Source organism: Micropterus salmoides, unplaced genomic scaffold (genome assembly GCF_014851395.1).
Source record: "Micropterus salmoides isolate LMB-PRFRI ecotype aquatic unplaced genomic scaffold, ASM1485139v1 Ms_hic_scaffold_16, whole genome shotgun sequence".
Taxonomy (NCBI): Eukaryota; Metazoa; Chordata; class Actinopteri; order Centrarchiformes; family Centrarchidae; genus Micropterus; species Micropterus salmoides.
This window is the reverse complement of record NW_024040707.1, coordinates 11348695-11366566: the sequence shown is the minus strand read 5'-3', so window position 1 is coordinate 11366566 and position 17872 is coordinate 11348695. Positions and strand designations below refer to the sequence as shown.

The 17872-nt window shown below is 39.2% G+C and overlaps 2 protein-coding genes across 9 annotated transcripts in view; one reads left to right on the top strand and one right to left on the bottom strand.

The window, feature by feature from the left end:
* The first annotated feature begins 1089 nt into the window (after positions 1-1089).
* On the top strand, positions 1090-7815 carry LOC119905257 (SAM pointed domain-containing Ets transcription factor-like). 4 transcript variants are annotated; one of them, XM_038722083.1, is made up of 6 exons: positions 1090-1199; positions 4577-5011; positions 6328-6525; positions 6677-6721; positions 6845-6982; positions 7285-7815. In XM_038722083.1, exons 2-6 carry the CDS (start codon positions 4594-4596, stop codon positions 7461-7463), a joined length of 978 nt encoding a protein of 325 aa, XP_038578011.1. In that variant the 5' UTR covers positions 1090-1199; positions 4577-4593; the 3' UTR covers positions 7464-7815. The 4 variants fall into 4 exon arrangements, with proteins under 4 accessions (XP_038578011.1, XP_038578014.1, XP_038578010.1 ...); XM_038722086.1 differs by having other exon boundaries at positions 1107-1387; positions 6848-6982; XM_038722082.1 differs by having other exon boundaries at positions 1107-1387.
* Positions 7816-8202: 387 nt separating this feature from the next.
* Positions 8203-17872, bottom strand: part of LOC119905255 (protein kinase C and casein kinase substrate in neurons protein 1-like) — a 36079-nt gene continuing 26409 nt past the window's right edge. For all 5 annotated transcript variants that reach the window (XM_038722077.1, XM_038722081.1, XM_038722078.1 and 2 more), the window contains 6 exons: positions 16660-16815; positions 15995-16170; positions 13881-14001; positions 13668-13774; positions 13036-13232; positions 8203-10870 (listed from right to left, as the gene is read on the bottom strand). In XM_038722077.1, coding sequence (XP_038578005.1) covers positions 10761-10870; positions 13036-13232; positions 13668-13774; positions 13881-14001; positions 15995-16170; positions 16660-16815 — 867 coding nt within the window. In that variant the 3' untranslated portion in view covers positions 8203-10760. The remainder of the gene's footprint in view (positions 10871-13035; positions 13233-13667; positions 13775-13880; positions 14002-15994; positions 16171-16659; positions 16816-17872) is intronic.

The following is a 17872-nucleotide window of genomic DNA, read 5'->3' as shown; positions in this document are numbered from 1 at the left end:
AAAGCTGTAATTCTGCAATTTTTAAGAAAGCCTTAAAAGATGATTTATGTGGGTGGGGACACAGGCAGCAGCTCTTTAGAATATTTCAACACAACCGCACAAACATTACTGTTTAAGCAAACATTTACACATTTGCTTTCTCTTTGCCTCTCTCTCACTCTCGTGCGTACTCCGTGTACCAGTTATTCAACTTCTCCAATAATAGTTTTCAACCTTTCAAAATAACTCTAACCATTGTCTTCCTGCTGATGATTTACTGACATGTTTCATGGATGTTATGGCCCATGCTCTAGATCCCATGTATTGTTACATAGGCAGCCTTTCTGGTGTCACGTGAGTTCAAGTTGAAATCAAGCCCACAATACATTCATACATAATGACCTATTAGTTGTATGTACATAAGATCCTCTCTCCTTGAGCAGGATATCAACCTGTCTTTAAGTTAACCCTGCCACGTAATGACAAAAGTTAGCCACTGTATGTCACTTTCCATTTTATCACCTCTGTCCTGTTAATTTAGTACCCAAAAGGCCCAGTGGTGCCTGATTAGTGAAGACGTTTGGGACAGTTTCTTCACACCAAAAATTCTCTTTCAACTTACTCAAGCTTGATTTCAGTGGAATGCTACCATATGCAAACAGTGTGCATATCAGCAAGCAACTTGACAGTGAGTGTTTGTCAAGTGTAACACCTGTCTTGATCAAGTGTGAACATTTCTGCAGTGAGCTTCCTCCTACCCTGAGCTGTAGATTTAGTCCAAAATAGGCATGAATTAGTCCTCCCCTCTCACATAGAATGTGTGAACTTTGGCACATTTACATTAGATGATCAGATTAGATTATATACAATTAGATTTTACTAATGCTGGATTCATACATTTTGTGGTTTATTTGAACAACATTTGAATATTACCCTCAAAACTGCCATTCTTGCCCTCAAAGCATCTCCCCAGGCTGGTAATACTCACCAGGTTTATTTACTTAAGGAACTCACCACTGACTACTGCCCCAGGTCATTATGAAACACGCACTCAGAGCAACCTTCCTCATTGGGACACACCCTTTCTTTTAGAATTGATAAGTAAGTAAATAAGTAAGTAAGTAAGGCACTGTGTCCCAAAGAAGTCAAACTCTTGCTGCTTCAAACAAGGTTCCTGTAGTGTTTGGAGTGGACAGATGTGATCCAGCTCTGAGCACTGGGTAAGAGAACAAAAACTACGTACACCACATCCTCACCTGAGGGCAATCGAGTTACGGTCTCCACGGGACCTTGAGGTTTGTGCACACTTAAACTAAGACAGAGGAAGGGTTCAGGAGGAGAGTCAGGCATAGAAGAAGCCTCAGCTTTGGAAACGCTACTGAATCCACTTTTGTGAAACACTGACAAGGTAAGAATACAGTTCACAATAAGGCTCAAAATACATCTACTGCTGCTAGGCTATTACTGGTTCTACAATGCTATTATTACTACCACATGATTCTACCTGCTGCTAACACTGCTCTATCACCAGTAGTGGAAAACGTATTCATGTACTTAAGTACCTAAGTAAAAGTAGTAATATTTTGGGAAACTGTAATGAGCCCATTTGTAAATCCTTTAGGGGATGTAAATGTGGAACTCCTTACCCACAGAATACAATCATTTGAAACTGTTTTTAAAGTGGGAACAGCCTTGAATGAAGTTGGTGCTGTTGAGTTTTGTGCATTTTAAAGGCCCATCTAGGAACGGTCACTGAAAATTTAATTTAAGCTATGAGCTTAAGCTATAAATGCTAAAGTGTCTGGCACTGGTTCTTCCTATATAATTCAAATAATCAACTGTGATAATTGACCATAAAATAGACTTTAAATTTATAATTGTTTGTCTTTTTCCAAGTTATCTTCTGATAATGTGCGTATTTATAATCAGATAAATGGCACTAATCATGTTTTGTAAGGCCCCAGTAAAAAAGTGGTCAAGCTGATTTAATGAATCCATGTTTTAAAGATCAGAAGTGGGACCAAGTCATTGTTTTACAAGTCACAAGTAAGTCTCAAGACAAGTTCCAAGTCGAGATAGGCAAGTCCGAGTAAAGTCTCAAGTCAAGACTCAAGTCCTAAACTTTGAGTTTCAAGTCCTTAACAAGTCATAATGTGCTCTTCATAAAATTTAAAACCATTCCATATTTTTACCAAGAGTAATAGTTAGTATATCAAATTTTCGCAAATCATGACTGCTTTTAAACGGCCAACTATTTCTTTTGCTCAGGCAATTTTGAATCCGTTAAATGAAGTGTTGATGTGCTGCACACTGTTTTGTTATATCTTAGTTTATATTTGGGTTTGTGGAGAGTATCAAGTCAGTTCAAGTCAAAAGGCATTAGTGTTAAAGTCAAAGTCGAGATGCAAGTATTATTTGATTTTGTTAAGTCGAGGCTAAAGTCATCATATTTGTGACTTGAGTCTGACTCGAGTCCAAGCCATGCGACTTGACCACACCTTTGATAAAGATAAGTATAGCTAAGAAATAGTGATATTACTTGTTCTCTATCACTCTCTTATGGAGCCCCTAAAATCCAGAAAGGTGATTTTATCTTGTGTGCACAAGATAAAAAATATTATCTTATGGGCTTTAGGGGCCCCCGTACTTTTTTACTTCCACCCTGCAACATGTAACAAACACATGCATGCACACACGCTCATGGAGATATACAGCCACATGCACACAAACAGACTTTGACATTTTGCTGAGTAGACCCAGAACAGCTCATAAAGGTGTGTGATCAAACACCTTTTGTCCAAAGAACAGTGGAATGCAGGCAGCGATGAATAATCCAAGCTTTTCACGTCGAATGAATGCCTCTGATATCAGTTTGGCTGTTATCTAACGAGGTGTAGAACACAGCTCCAAATATATGTCTACAAATAATTTAGACTTATTTTCATGAGTTTGCCGCTTTAATTTCAAAACGTTTGTACCCCTATCCATGTGGGGCTTTCTCAATGACATAATGCATTCCCTAGTCCCTTGCCCTAACCTTAACCCTTATCCTGACCATAACCTTAACATAATTCTAACCCTAACCCTAAAACCACATCTTAACCCTCAAAAAGCATGTCTACCAGTAGTGACCTCACTTTTTGTCCCCACAGTGACACACGTCCCCATAGGTTAATGTGCACCCCCTGCCAGGATATAAAACATTGTCCCAGAGAGAAAGGATAATCTAGAAGAGCAAGGAAAGAATAGTAGAGCCATGGACCATGTGTCCAGAGATCTTGGTATCGGTTATTTGCAGCAGTGCAGCTTTTGAGACCTGCCTTGTTTCTTATCACACCACCTCGCACCATGTGCCATTGTTTTGGAAATTATTTGGATTGAGGGATGGACGACATTTGTTCATACTCCATGTTTACCAAAAGGTAGCCTGTGAATAACATACAGAGTGATGTGTTCAGTGTGAATTGAGTCTGATACAGTGCAGAGCATTTTACTCTTTATAACTGATTTAGTATAGACTGTGGATACCTTCCCTTACTTTTATCATGTATTTTTGCCTCATATTTTCTATTCACCTCATAGTAGTAGTATCTCTTGCCCTCTCTCTCTCTCTCTCTCTCCTTCACCCCCAACCGGTCAAGGCGGATGGCCGCCCACCCTGAGCCATGGTTCTGCTCGAGGTTTCTGCCTCTTAAAAGGAAGTTTTTCCTTGCCTCTGTCGCCTAGTGCTTGCTCTTGGTGGGAATTGTTGGGCTTCTGTAAATAACGTCATAGAGTATGGTCTTATTTTGCCAAATGAATTGCTGGCATAGTGCACCAAGAATCAGAACAGTAAGCACCACTCCCAGCCTTGTAAGCTGTTCTCTTACTCATACCATGATGAATATGCTCCAGCTACTTATTTATCCATATATTATATGTGTCCCACCCTTTTATCAAGCTTTCTTTTGCACTTAACTTCTGATCCATCTTGATTACCCGATGTACTTCATATTTTTTTAAAGGCTGGGTGCTACATTGTAATAGGAGCCAAATAACTCCTTAATCATGATTACATGCATTTCATGTAATTACTGTAAAAGTGACAAACACATTACATTATAACTTATAGTGGGAGTTTCAAACAAGGCTATGATCTTCCGTTCGTTATCTGTATTGACGATCTAAAAGGTGGAGTAGATTGCTTTCTGATGTTGTTGAATTAGGTCAGAATTTCACACCTGCTGAAGCCATTTGACCTGGATATTTCCACAAACATAGATTCATGAGAGAATCTGAAACAAATTCTTGCAGATTTTGGATTAAAAAATGTATTTTGAGTTACATTAAAACAAACGTATCAAAGAATGGCTTCAATAAACGTAAGCATCACAACTACTCCAGCTGGCAAAGCTGGAATAACAGATTCTTCATTTCAAAGGAAGTCCCAGTAAAGTAAATACTGTAGAACAAATGTCAAGTTTACTTGCTACTGTTTAAATATTGGGCATTTGGGTATGGTTTCAGTGAAGCATCAATGCAACAGTTTCACAAAGCAATGTCATTGTTGAAAATGTCATGTAGGGTGTAAATCAGATATGACAACATTGTCTTCCAGCAAAGATAAACCTGAGCATGGGGAGTCCAGGCTGTGAACACACGGGCTGCACTGCACTCTCGCCTCTCTACATCAGCCACCCCAACACTGACACCAGGATGGCCTGGCTAGATGAGGCGGAGGACATCAAACCACCCCGTAGCTTGCTGGGGCTGCCTGAGCTCAGCTGGCCAGGGGTCTACCTCCCCTGCTATGACAGATTAGTTATAGAAGAGAACCCCAGGGTGCTGAGGATGACGGAGGCCCCAGCTCCTGCTGCTTCTCCCTACAGGACTCCGGAGCAGAGCCCAGCCAAACCCAGCCAAGCCCAAGGTTCCCCCTCTGAGATGGAGGGTCAGGTGGAGGAGCGGTGTCTAGAGCAGGTCCAGACCATGGTAGTTGGAGAAGTGCTGAAAGATGTTGACACTGCATGCAAACTGCTCAACATTTCCCCAGGTAGGACAGCATGCAACTGCTTAATGCCATGTTATTACAGCTATTTCAATAAAAAAAATCTGCTGTAGAAAGTGTTGGCAGAAGTTGTAGTCTAAAATAAACCTTCAAATGCCACCATTTGTTTGTTTGCGATTAACCTCCACAGTGACACAACTAACACCAGGTGAGAACCTGAGGCCCTGCCCATCTAGTGCAAACATTTCTGTTGACAAAAGATCATCTTCACTTTAGTCTTTCTAAAGCTTAGAAAGGCCTATAATACATGTTGTATCATAATGTGAAAGAGTAAGCAAGCGTTGTGGGACTTGCAAGAGAGAGATTTTTTTCAATAGTCACAATTAAAGCAGTCGAGCAATGGGTGATATTTAGGTGAAGCTCAAGAAACGCTGGATCTTACATTTCCCTTAGTGCAACTCATAGCATACTACAGGCTTTATTTTATTTGTAGTTTCCCAGCCTAAATAAGACTACTCAAATAAAGCCTCTAGTGCCACAGGAGAAGAATTAGTATATAGTATATATATATATATATATATATAGTATATATCTCTGTTTATCTCTCTCTATAACTTATCTCTGGGACTGGTAATTTGACTTTGAAAAGTAAAATCAGTCATGTGGTCCTTTAAAAGATCATAACACGAACTTGAAAAGTTTGACAGCAGTTTTGCTTTTGTGTCCCGGTTTGGTTAACAGGCATTCACAGGTTTGCACTGTCTTAAAACCTAAGCAATTCACACGTGACCAAAAACAACGGTCAAAATTGAAGCAACTGAGTTTTTGTCCCTGGGACAGGTCAAAGCAATCAGTAGTTTGACCCTCCCTGTCTGGTGAATGCTCCATGCCCCCTGTTTGTAACAGTGAAATTTTTAGTCTACAAGCTCAATCTGAGAAAACCCTGATGACATCATCCTGAGCCACAGAAGACATTATAAAACGTGACAAGTAAACTGACCTTTATGTAAAGAATCTGTAAATTGCCACATATGCACCTGGAATATGATATCTGAAAAAAATGATTTTATTAATCTGGAATGTGGTGAACAGAGAGATAGTGGACTGTAGAGAATACGCATTATCATAAATCATCATACACAGGATAGAATTTAGCGTAAAACAACATCTAACACCCAACGTCTCATCAAAACATGTCTCTTAATGCCCTATTGAACCGATGCTTTCATGTTTTCAGATTAAAACATCTGTTTAGTCTTGTCATAATTTAGGGTCTGGTTGTTGACACGTTTTCAACATCAGAAAATCAAAGCCGAACATGTGGGGAGCTTTGTAAAGGAAAATACCTTGTCTTTCTTTAGATCCCTTGGATTGGAGCTCTCTACACCTTCAGAAGTGGCTACTCTGGACCGAGCACCTGTACAGGCTGCCACAGGTCAGCACGATGTTTCAGGAGCTGACCGGGAGGGATCTGTGCTCCATGACAGAAGCAGACTTCCGACAACGCTCCTCTCAGTTTGGAGACGCGCTGTATGCTCATCTGGACATCTGGAAATCTGGTAAGAACCACAGGGACACTGGGAAATGAACCTACATCGACGTAGCAAATTAGGAAAGGTTTGTGAAGCAAACGCAGTGTGACCAAGAGCAAATTTAAGGCTTTAAGTATTCGGTGTGGTGTAAACTGCAACATGATTTTGTTTTTTTTAGCTGCAGCAATGAAGGAACGCTGCCCACCAGAAGACAGCAAATCTGGTATATTCTTGGCTACAACTAGATTTCTCTACAATTTATAATTCTGAGTATAGCTGCAATGGTTTCTCTGATCAAGGTGAAAATGTGGAAACATCTGGTTTCTAAAAATCTCTCTTATGTTAGCAGCTGATGATGACTCCTGGTCAGGTGTGATGTGTAACTACCCCAGCCAGCCTATCCACCTGTGGCAGTTCCTCCGAGAGCTGCTCCTCAAGCCACATAACTATAGCCGCTGCATCCGCTGGCTTAACAAGGAGAAAGGTGAGGTGAAAAGAGAGTCTTTCAAAGCTGTGAGCAGAGAAACTGGATGATGGTTTGGCACAGCAGTCGGTGCACATAACTGATAACAGTGACTCTTACTTACTGTAGGTTTTTTGACATGTCACAATAAGAAAAGCACAGGTGTAACTAATAAAATGAATGATTGTGGAATTCCATTTAGTTTCAGGGTACTGCGATGGCTTACTGGGACACTTGAATGGAACTGAGCCATCGTTGATGTTGTTCCTGTTCACCTCAGAATATAAACTGAGTAGGCTTCATTTTCTTTCTTCTGTCCAAAGGGATTTTCAAAATAGAAGACTCCGCTCACGTGGCCAGGCTATGGGGCATTAGGAAAAACCGCCCAGCCATGAACTATGACAAACTGAGTCGCTCCATTCGCCAGTACTACAAGAAAGGCATCATTCGAAAGCCTGATGTATCCCGCAGATTGGTCTACCAGTTCGTCAACCCTGTATGATGAAGAGGAGGAACCAAAGATATGCTGGACATACAGTAGGAGTAACATGAACTCTGAAGCTTGTTTGCTCATTGTATATGCCTTTTTATTTCAATTGTAAAGACTGCCTACTGAACTATGCACTCCTGCCTATCATAATATTAATCTACTTTATTCTTAACACTCAATTTTATATTATGTGTCTTTGTTTTCTTTAGCACTCTTGTTTGAAATGTATTTTTGGTGTGATGTTTGGTTTCTAAAAGGAAACATATTTCTTCATCTGGAAGCATTTCTGTACTGTAATATGTAGCTGAAGCCAGCAGTCAGCTAGCTTATCTTAGCATAAAGACTGGAAACAGCTGGCTCTGTCTCTCAGCAAGAAAGCGTTATTTCCCCAAATTTTAAACTATTCTTTTAAAATCTATTTTTTAATAATGACACTTCTTGTTTTTCCCATGCAAGTGTCAAGAAGTTGCAGAGCAATGTCAATGTAAGTTAACATTTTTTAAACCTGTCTTGATGGGTAATTCTTTATACATTTCTGTCTTTGGGTTTATGTTTAGGATCTACAGTAAAGCAATACATTAGCCAATGTTGTCTCCTTCAAAAGTAGAAACAAGGAATAGTATAATAAATCACTCAGTGTGCAGTCCATACAAAAAAAACACAGACACTAACTTTTTTTTTCTTCAACAAACTTGTTCCCTTTAAAACCAATCTCGCAATATTGACACCATCACAACAAATTTGAGTTGGGTTTTTCATCACTATCGTCATTATTATCTGTGATCATAATCATCTTTATGCATATTTAAATGAACTTCTTGTTACATCAAGATGAACAGGCACTACACCAGTTAGGAGATTAAAGTACATCACTAACTATGAACATACATCTTCTAGACCGCTAATATAGGGTTTCCACAACATGAGCTGCTGTCCCCTGTGTGCATAAGGAAGAGATCATCAACATAAAAAAAGCATTTACATGTACACCTTTTTACTGCCTCAACATGGTTAGGTCTCATTTTCAACTCAACACAGTTGTACAGTTACAATAGAATATAATCTTTAAATTACATCATCATATACAAATCTGACAGCGTGGGATAACGTCACGCTTTTATGATACACTGACAATTCCATTGCAATGAAATTCATACGATATGGTATCTATTACTTAATATGTTTTCCATTGCTGTTATTTTTAATGAAACACATTTACATGTATAACACTACATTTTGTCTTAATAGTCAATCACTTGCATTTTTTTAAACATTTTTTTCTGTTACATTTACACAACTCATACACACTGGAGGGTGAAGATGTTTTCCCCCAAAAAGATTAACCTGGTAATGTGAACTTTGAACTTGCATGTATTGTGTATATCGTGTGTTAAATGCATGTGTGTTTGCATGTGTGTGTGTGTGTGTGTGTGTGTGTGTGTGTGTGTGTGCATACGCGCATCAAGAATGTGGGACAGTTTGATGATAGGAGTCCTTTTTGCTATGCTGGACAGCTTTACTCTAAGACACAACTTGTGAGCTGGTGATGTGTTTCTCCTCATGTGTGAGACCCAAACCTGTCAAATCCTGTTCCAGACACAGAGCTAAACACATCTGATTACTGTTGGTCCAGTGAAATTTAAAAACTTCAGGACAACTAAGTTATAAAACACATCTCTCCCATCTAAACAGAGATTTAGGTGCAACTTGTAGCGATATAACTCACTAATCACCATTTGATAAAAGCAATTACTGCTATAAATTTAATTTCTATAGAGCAAGTTAAAAATAACCATGTGACGCACTGTGTAAGAGTCATCTTACATGCAGCGCAGTACTGGTGACAAATATATTCCCTGTGTCATTGCGTAGTGTTTTGTAGACAAATGAAGCTTGGGTGGACCGGGAGGCAGCTACAAGTTGATTTTCACTGAAGCTGTTTAATATGTGATATGTGAAGTTATTGCATGGAGAGAAAACAGATAGTTGATGGTGTTGGGTCATTCTTTGGCTCAGCAGGGAAATGGGCCACATAACTAGTGCTTTTTGCTAGGTAGGGCTTTAACTGACAATAGAGAACCATGTTTAGACAACATGCCCTCTTTCAAGCCCAAACACAAGTACATTCATGTCCTGTTGGAGAGGCTTCGATCTTCAGACAACCGTCTGTAGCGCACTAACACACTGACATGCCTCCATTGGCCCCTCGCTCTGGAAGAAAAGTGCCCGGCACAGGCATTGTTCAAAACCCCCCTGTTATACTGCAGTGGCAACCTCAAGAAGATGACTTGATCCAACTTTGCTCTGAGGAAATGTATCACCGTTCTTGTTAACAGTAGTGGATTAAAATGAGACCTGAATTACTGAACGAAGAATGAAAGCTTCTGCAGAAACTGTATATCCTGCATTGCATGGAGATGATATTATCAAACGGCCTGTGATGCTAAGAAAAAAAAAACTATGTTAAAAACAAAACAAACAAACAAACATGAAATCAGTTCATCAACAGGCTTCCTTTCATGAAAACGGAAGCATGTGCATGTCCAGAAGAATGTGATGCTAAAAAGTGTAGTCTGCATTTGTAGTGGTAGAGGTGTTGCATCAAGTTGTAGCCTAAACGAGGCTGCAAAATTCAGGGAATGCAAGTTGTTGCATAGCACATGCTGCTATGCAAGTTCAGAAACAGTTAAAAACACATAGCACTGCACACACTGGAAAAGAGGTTGGACGAAATCACAAAGAAAAACAAAAAAAAAGATAAAAATAAAGGATTCTGTCTGTGGTAACTTTAACACTACACAGCATTCCCGATGTAAGAATGACAACTGACCACACACAGCATTAAAAATGCTACACAAAAATGGCATCACACTGTATATACACAATGCAGGTTACAGAAGCTTGTGTTTGTCGAATGGGTATAACTGAATATATTGTCTTCCCATTTTCACAAGAGAACAGACTGCAGTGTACTGCAAGTTTAAATAAGCTGCATCATACGTTAAATACAGCTACACAGAGAAGCAATGTGTTCCTGCACTGTTTTGATGTTATAGTTGAGTGTGTATATACTGGAATAACCGCTGCTCCTGTTTTTAAATGTGTAAGTCCACCCACCCCAAATGCTGGATAAAATATATTATACTGATATACTGTCTTTTAGGTTACTAAGTTTTTATTTAGGCAAGACTGCTTGGCGCATCTGTTGGGCAAGGGATGTGTTGCTCTTAAGTCTCTGGCTATGTGCGGTGCAATTGGATGGGACAGTTCAAGCTGCCTCCAATGGCATGTCCTTGTCCAGTAACATGACTAGATTGGCTCAACATAATTGGCTGGGTAGAGTCCCTCTGTGCCGGTGTCCAAACGACCTCTACACCAGCCTTGCTCATCTTCATCCTCAGTCTTGGTCAGTTCATCACCTGTGAAGGAGACACCACTCCTTAATCAGCATGCTGTCCTGTGTCAAATAGTGAATGTAAATCTAAAAGGAAGATATCTATATATACTGCTCCACATTTCTGCAGATTTATGCTCTGTATATTTTTTAGTAATACTTATTGATGTAATGTCTGTTTTTGTACTGTATTGTAGCCAGTATTTTAGAAATACTGAGGCCATGAGTCCAAGTCTCCCCAGCTCCCAGTAAAATTTGACCAGATAAGAAAAATGCTATTATTTGTCTTTTTCGTATTTTATCCAGAAACCATTCAAACCTATCAAAAATGCCACTCCACTAACAGTTTAGTTAACTTTCGTGCATGTACGCTAAATAATAAAATACTGCCAGCTTAGCTTTGCATAAAGACTAGAAACTGGCTCCTGGCTCTCTCAAGCAGCACCCCTAAAGTTCACTAATTACCTTTTGTTAAAAAGTTTCAAAAAACAGTTCGGAATATAACCCCCACAACTTAGCATTTTTACTTTTTATGTTAAGTAGTGAGCTCCGGGTGCTGCTCTGTAGATTTGGTTACCTTTGGACAGAGCTATGTTAAGCTAAGCTAACTGGGTGCTGGCTGTTGTTTCACCTTTAACATACAGACATGAGAGAGTGTTAATCTTCTCATCTAGCTCATAGCAAGAAAAAGAGTGTATTTCCTAAAATGTCAAACTATTCCTTTAACTGTTTAATTACTGTATATTCTAAATGCTCTAAATGCTGTTTCAAAGTTTTTGCCGCACTGCCAGGAATAAAATTGTTGTAGGAACATAAAGAACCCTGTATTTGTTCCTCGTTGGCTTAAACAGTCACACATAAATATTTTGAAGAGCAACTGAAAACCAGGCTGAAAAGCAGTGTTTTGCTGCCCTCTTTGGTTGAACGTTTCTAGCCTGTTGCATCTGTAAGCACACCCAACAGTGATGTCGAAGGGTCTTGAAGTACATCTGTACATCACTACAGCAAAATGAGAAGTTGAACCACTGGAAGTCAGAAAAAACTAAATTTTTCAGGGGTTTAAGTTACTCTTTAACGCCAGAATATAATGGAAGCCAAGAATACCATTTAGTGTTTACTTTTCATTGTAGAATGTAAACTCCCTCAGCCATGCAGATTTCTATCAATTTAAGCTAATGAATTTCAATTAATGTAACGTGATTAGGCGGTGCCAAGCCAGTTTCAACAAATCAGACAATCAAGAAATTTAAAAGTACCCTGTGGAGCTTTTGACCAATGAAGAACAATATTTTTACGAGTGGGCCCTTTTTGTTTGTTTACATGAACGCACAAGAGGGCACACCGGGCACGAGTACAAGCACATGTATGATACAATTCCTGCCAATGGTTTTGGACTATTCCACTGATCTACAGATGCAGTAGAAATGCAGAAATGTGGCAAAAAAAAAATCCCAAACAATCCAGGTTTAATTTCTTTAAAAAAAAAAAGTTTTCTGAGGAAAGGAACACATTCAAAATGTTTGTTAGACCTCAGGGGTACACACAATGCACTTTGGTGAGTGACAGTGACCGAAATAAATACTTTGTTTACAAGAAAACACCACAGGGCACCAAATAAACAGAATTTGCATGAAGGTTTAAGAAGTCTTTAAAGACCTCCTTCAGCCATTGCCAAATATTTCTAAGATGATTTAAATGCACCTAATCTCAAAATATGCAGTTAAAAATAGGATCTGGATGTGCAGTGGGGGAATCAAGATGCACAGCTGTGGCTTCTTCAATAGTTATTTTTCTGTGTAAAGCTTGTCTTTAAATTGTTAGTCATGTCACAGCGTTGGGCTCTAAAGCACTTTTTCACATCATTTCCCAAAGAGGTTGTGTCAATTGGTGGCAAGTGCCTGTAATTTGTTTTCCACGTGGCTATTATTAACTAATCACTGCTATCGTCCATAGAGGAAGGGAGCTTTAGAATAGAAATCAGGACAATTTTGGTGATTTTTGACCACCTGGACATGCATGCACGTCTATATTATCATAAAACATCTGCATACAGTGTCCCAGGCCATTTACATACATTAATAGAATTAAAAGTATTTTTTCATATTCATAAATGAATGAGTAAACATGAGCTTAACTGCATAATGGAAGATAATGTCACATGGCCTGTGTCATCTGGTGACCGACAATTACCTGCTTTGAAGGTGAGCTCATCCTGTTCCTGGCCTTCATAATCATAGAGAGCTCGGACACGAACCCCTTTCCCAGTGCTGGAATCATCTTCGAATGAATTCCCGTTCCCACCGTTTTCGTTGCCAGAGTACGAAGCAGGCTGCTCATCATCAGACCACTCAGTCGAGTAAACTTGGTTTTTATCATAGCTGCTCACGCTGGAATATGGAGAAAATGCAGGGTGATATTTGATGTTGAGTGAAGCCCAGAACAACATACTAAAAACATTTTTAAAAGAAAAGTATTTCCAAATGTTAGCAAAATTCAAATCCTGTAAATACTAATTAGCATGCAAAATTTGCAGCGGAAAATAGTTCTCAACAAATGCACTTTTAACTCTTTAACATTTGCTTAAAACTACAGCACCTATGTGTACTGTTGGTTTTGGTCTTTTCAAGAGATTTGTTAACAAAAACACAAATTTCAGTATCACCAGTCTTGTCCTTTAAGAATTAAGATGTGACTAAAAGAAATATTACTCACTTCAAATAATTTAAGAAAGGACCTTTGTAAGAAAACGTAATTTTATGATTAAATAGCGTGTGCTTCAACGTAATTGATGTGATCATTAACAATAGATTCCAGGAACTAACCTGCTACGATCACCAGGTGGAGCCACATGGTCAGTGCTCGGAGTGGGTGGGGCTCCGTCTGGTTTCTTCTTCTTTATGGGAACAGCGGCCTGGTCTGGGTTGTATTCCTGGAGATGAGAGCGAAAAGAAACACGTGAAAGCAGAACAAAGAAAGGTAGTAAATAAAGAGGAGAGGTTTCTTATGTTCTTGTATGAAGGTTTAATGTTGTTTACCTCAAATGCAGGCCAGTTCATTGGCATCCCAGGGCCGTGGTTGTTGCTGAACCACTTCAGGTCCTCTTGTGTGTTTGCACCCAGGATCGTGCGCTCAAGTTCTCTGTATATGGTGGCATAGCTGAGGAGAGGAAAATGGAACAAATAGTGATGATGAAAGTGCCAGAAGAGACCTGGCGGTGCTGCCAATTTGGCGACAGACCCCACAATGTAGTTCAAATTCTGGGTTGAGAGAGAGCCAACACTGGGTCATGACAAGACTAAAGTGTCTCCCTAAATTTTCTGCTGAAGCGGAAACCCTCAACAGCTGAAGTATTTGGCGTAAATAATCCCTTACAAAGATATTATTGTTTCCCCAAATGTCTGCAATTTGGAATAGATTAAAAAGGGCGCATTCACCATGTAGTTTTAGAAATACAGGATAAAACATGTTTCATATATTAATGCAGTAAGAATCCATCCATCCATCGTCAACCGCTTATCCTGCGTACAGGGTCGCGGGGGGCTGGAGCCAATCCCAGTTGACATTGGGCAAAAGGCAGGATACACCCTGGACAGGTCGCCAGTCCATCGCAGTGCAGTAAGAATATATTAAAATATTTTTCTACATGCATCATCCCAGTGTTTTTTTTCTAAAGCTGGAAAATGAACTACAGGGATGCTGTGTTGGATTGAAGAGGTGAGCTACAGCACATTACAGCACACCAGTTTAATTTTCTAGATTTTGGAATGATTTATTCATTGATCCTGAATGAATTTGTGCATATTTATACTCAAACCATTACATCCTCTCAGGAACACACTGAGCTGCTTTTTTTTTTGAGAGGAAATGTGACAGTAAGTGGAAAAACAGATTGATGTTCGTATATATTTAAGAAGAGAAACTAAAGCTTGACTGTACTTGCACTGCACTGTGGCAATTATTACTATGATGTATCACATAGTACTGTTATAAAAAAAATGTTTGGCCTTCATGATAATGACTTTAGCTCATGAAACAAAACAAGACAGTTTCTGAGTACTAATTTGAGCACCCAATTTTAGTGGGCTCTTTTAAATGGGTCATTATAGTTGAAGAAAATACTATAAATTCACAGAAAATGTCTAATATGCTGACTTTTTCATCTAATAACTGGAACTGACAATAATTTCTGAGAACATTCACTGTTGCATGGTAAAAATATACAGGCTCAAATCTGCTTTTGTGTGGATAAATATATGTTTTTAATGCCAAAATATTATTTTATGGTTGAGGAGGCAAGAGCACTGGATTCAGTGATAAATTAAATGAATATTATATAAAATGATAGTGCTTTGGTGTGTCTAATTCTTTGTCTTATTCTATTATGAACACTCAACAAAGCAGTTTCTTTTAAACCTGAGCTGTCACATGTTTTCTTCCACAAAAAACAGCCGTTCAGGTTAACACAGTTGAGGATAGTAAAAGAGGGGTGTGAAATTATTTAAATACAACATGAACAATGACACCCATCAGGATGAATTTCAACGCAACCCCCTAAACAGCAGGGCTAAAATAATCCATGCCAACTAAAGGCAGGTTTGGTTAAAGAACCTGAAAATCAATTTTCCATGGGTCGCGGCTTTGTTGTCACATGCAGGTTAAAAACAGCCCATGAATATGACAAGCTTTCACTCTGAACAAAATTCAGTTTGGCAGAAACATCATTGACTGAATCATCAATTCATTAGTGCCATGAGTCTGAACACTAATGAGAAATGCATGGTTGAGGAGTGTGGTGAGATTAATCAAGTTGAAGTGAACTGTACAGAATGTGACACAACAAATCTAACTGTGATTATTTTTGATTAAAAGTAAAGGTACAGTATGTAATTGTGCTCAACAAATGTTGCTTACAGTGCCACCATTATTTGCTGAAATATAGGAACTATACTGCAGGGTAAGACACAGAGATGGTGGTAAAACAAAGAATATATAGTAGAGCAAAATGAGAACAACATATAAAATCACATGAGGAGTTTTTAAGGTCTGTTTTAACACTCATACAGTATTTTCCTAAATCATGTGTCAGAGAAAACACAGTCAGTGATCTTAAAGCAGCAGCTCTGTGAAACACAAATGTAAACTAGCTAACCTTGGATTCTCGGTGAGGTTAAGATGGCGTTTAATGTCCAGCAAGGCCTCCTTTAGGAAGGTCAGCCTCTTGACTTCATGCTGCTGGCACTGGTCAAACACCTGCTCCATGCTCTCTATGTACTGAGGGGTGCACTTGTTCAGCTCCTCCAGAGATTTCTCGTACTTTTCTTTAGCCTGAGACAGAAAACAGAAAACACACTGATGATGGAAGCCTGGGGAAAAAAACAGGCAAAAAATAACCAGCACGCTTTATTTATTAGTTTTATTGTAACAGCTGACTTATTCTTATTTGTAACTTGATATTCTGTATGTGTATTTATCCCAAATCTATATCTGCAAACTAACCTTACATTGCCTTTTAAGTTTGCACTACAACTCATTTGTTCCTATAACAGAAAATATCACATTATACCCCTTTAACTTCACACTGCTGATTTGAATAGGAACATGTCAAAAGCCTGATCAATTAGCCTGATCAATAGCCATTTGAAGCCCTGCCAGGAGAGCCTGGAACAACAAGATAAGACAAGATAACACTGGGATGTGGCTGTTTGAAACATGTAGTGCATCTACTGGCCAATGTTGCCATATTTGTTTTTCACTCTCCTCATACTAAACAAGCAATAATACTTTTATCTCTTGTTTTCCCAGCCTTGTTCTCACCTTCTGCACATCTTGTTTGCATTTGTCTACTTTCTCATGGAGTTTCTTCTGCTGGTCTGGCGTAACAGAAGCCTCAGTCTTGCCGTTGGCCTCTCGGGCTGCAGCCAGCTTCTCCTCCTTGCAGGCCATGTGGTACCCTTTCTTAGCTGCCTCCATCTGCATGTCCAAACGCAGGCATTGTCAGCATTTCAAATACATGATCTGATTTAACCAAAGGAACACAAGGGAGTCACATTTACTCATCTCAAAAGAAATGACCTTGTCCCGACAGCATACTTTATTTTAATGATATCTGTATATAATGTCCTCACATCCAGGACCAGATCCTCATTTTGCTATATAAGGTAAAAGATCAATTTGAGTACAAACAAAACATACTTTTACTACTTGCTCCAGGTCATTTACATAATTGGTCCATTTAAAAAAAGATTCATATTTCAAATCCTACAGGGCCAGCCTTTTATAAGAGACAAATCAAGGGAAAATTAATCCCTGAACACAGTGGTACACTAATGGTTTTAGGCAGTGCAGTCAGTATCTACAAAGCGTCTCCCTAAGCTGGAAATCAAGACTTGGTCAAGGTGCTATCAGACACTAAGACTGACTCTGTTGCCTAATATAGACTTTGTTTGAAATATCACATGCAAGTGAATTGTATTTAAATGTAGCTCTCAGAGCTGTGAATCAGGTAATGTGCCAGTAACACCAGCATGGGTGCATCCATTGACAGTGCCATGGAGAAGCTGCAGGACAGGCCTCTAGATGAAATCATTAGCACAGCCCACCTGTTTAGAGATTTGTTCAAATTAACCTAAACCTGCAATAACTGATTCTTTTGTCCACTTGGGGGCAGCTGAAACACATTATTATACAACATTGACATATCATGTTTTAAGTGGATAAGGCAAACTTCTTAGCTAACAGCTGCTTATTTACACACCCAGCTGTTACGGAGCAACATTAGCATTCATTTGGAGTCGTGTTTCTGGCCACCTTGCAAACATAAGTCCAACATTCCCTCTCCTTTAGCTCTGTTTTTGGTCTCCATTAACCACTGATGGAAATATGTGTCTCTTTAGCTGCTAAATGCTCCACTATGTTCACCAGCTAGCTGCTAACTGTGCTATGGCAGAAAATTACACGGTGAGAGCTGTGAAAGTGAACCAAAACAGTAGTTAGTTACAATGAAACAAGTGGGGGGAAGCCACAGATT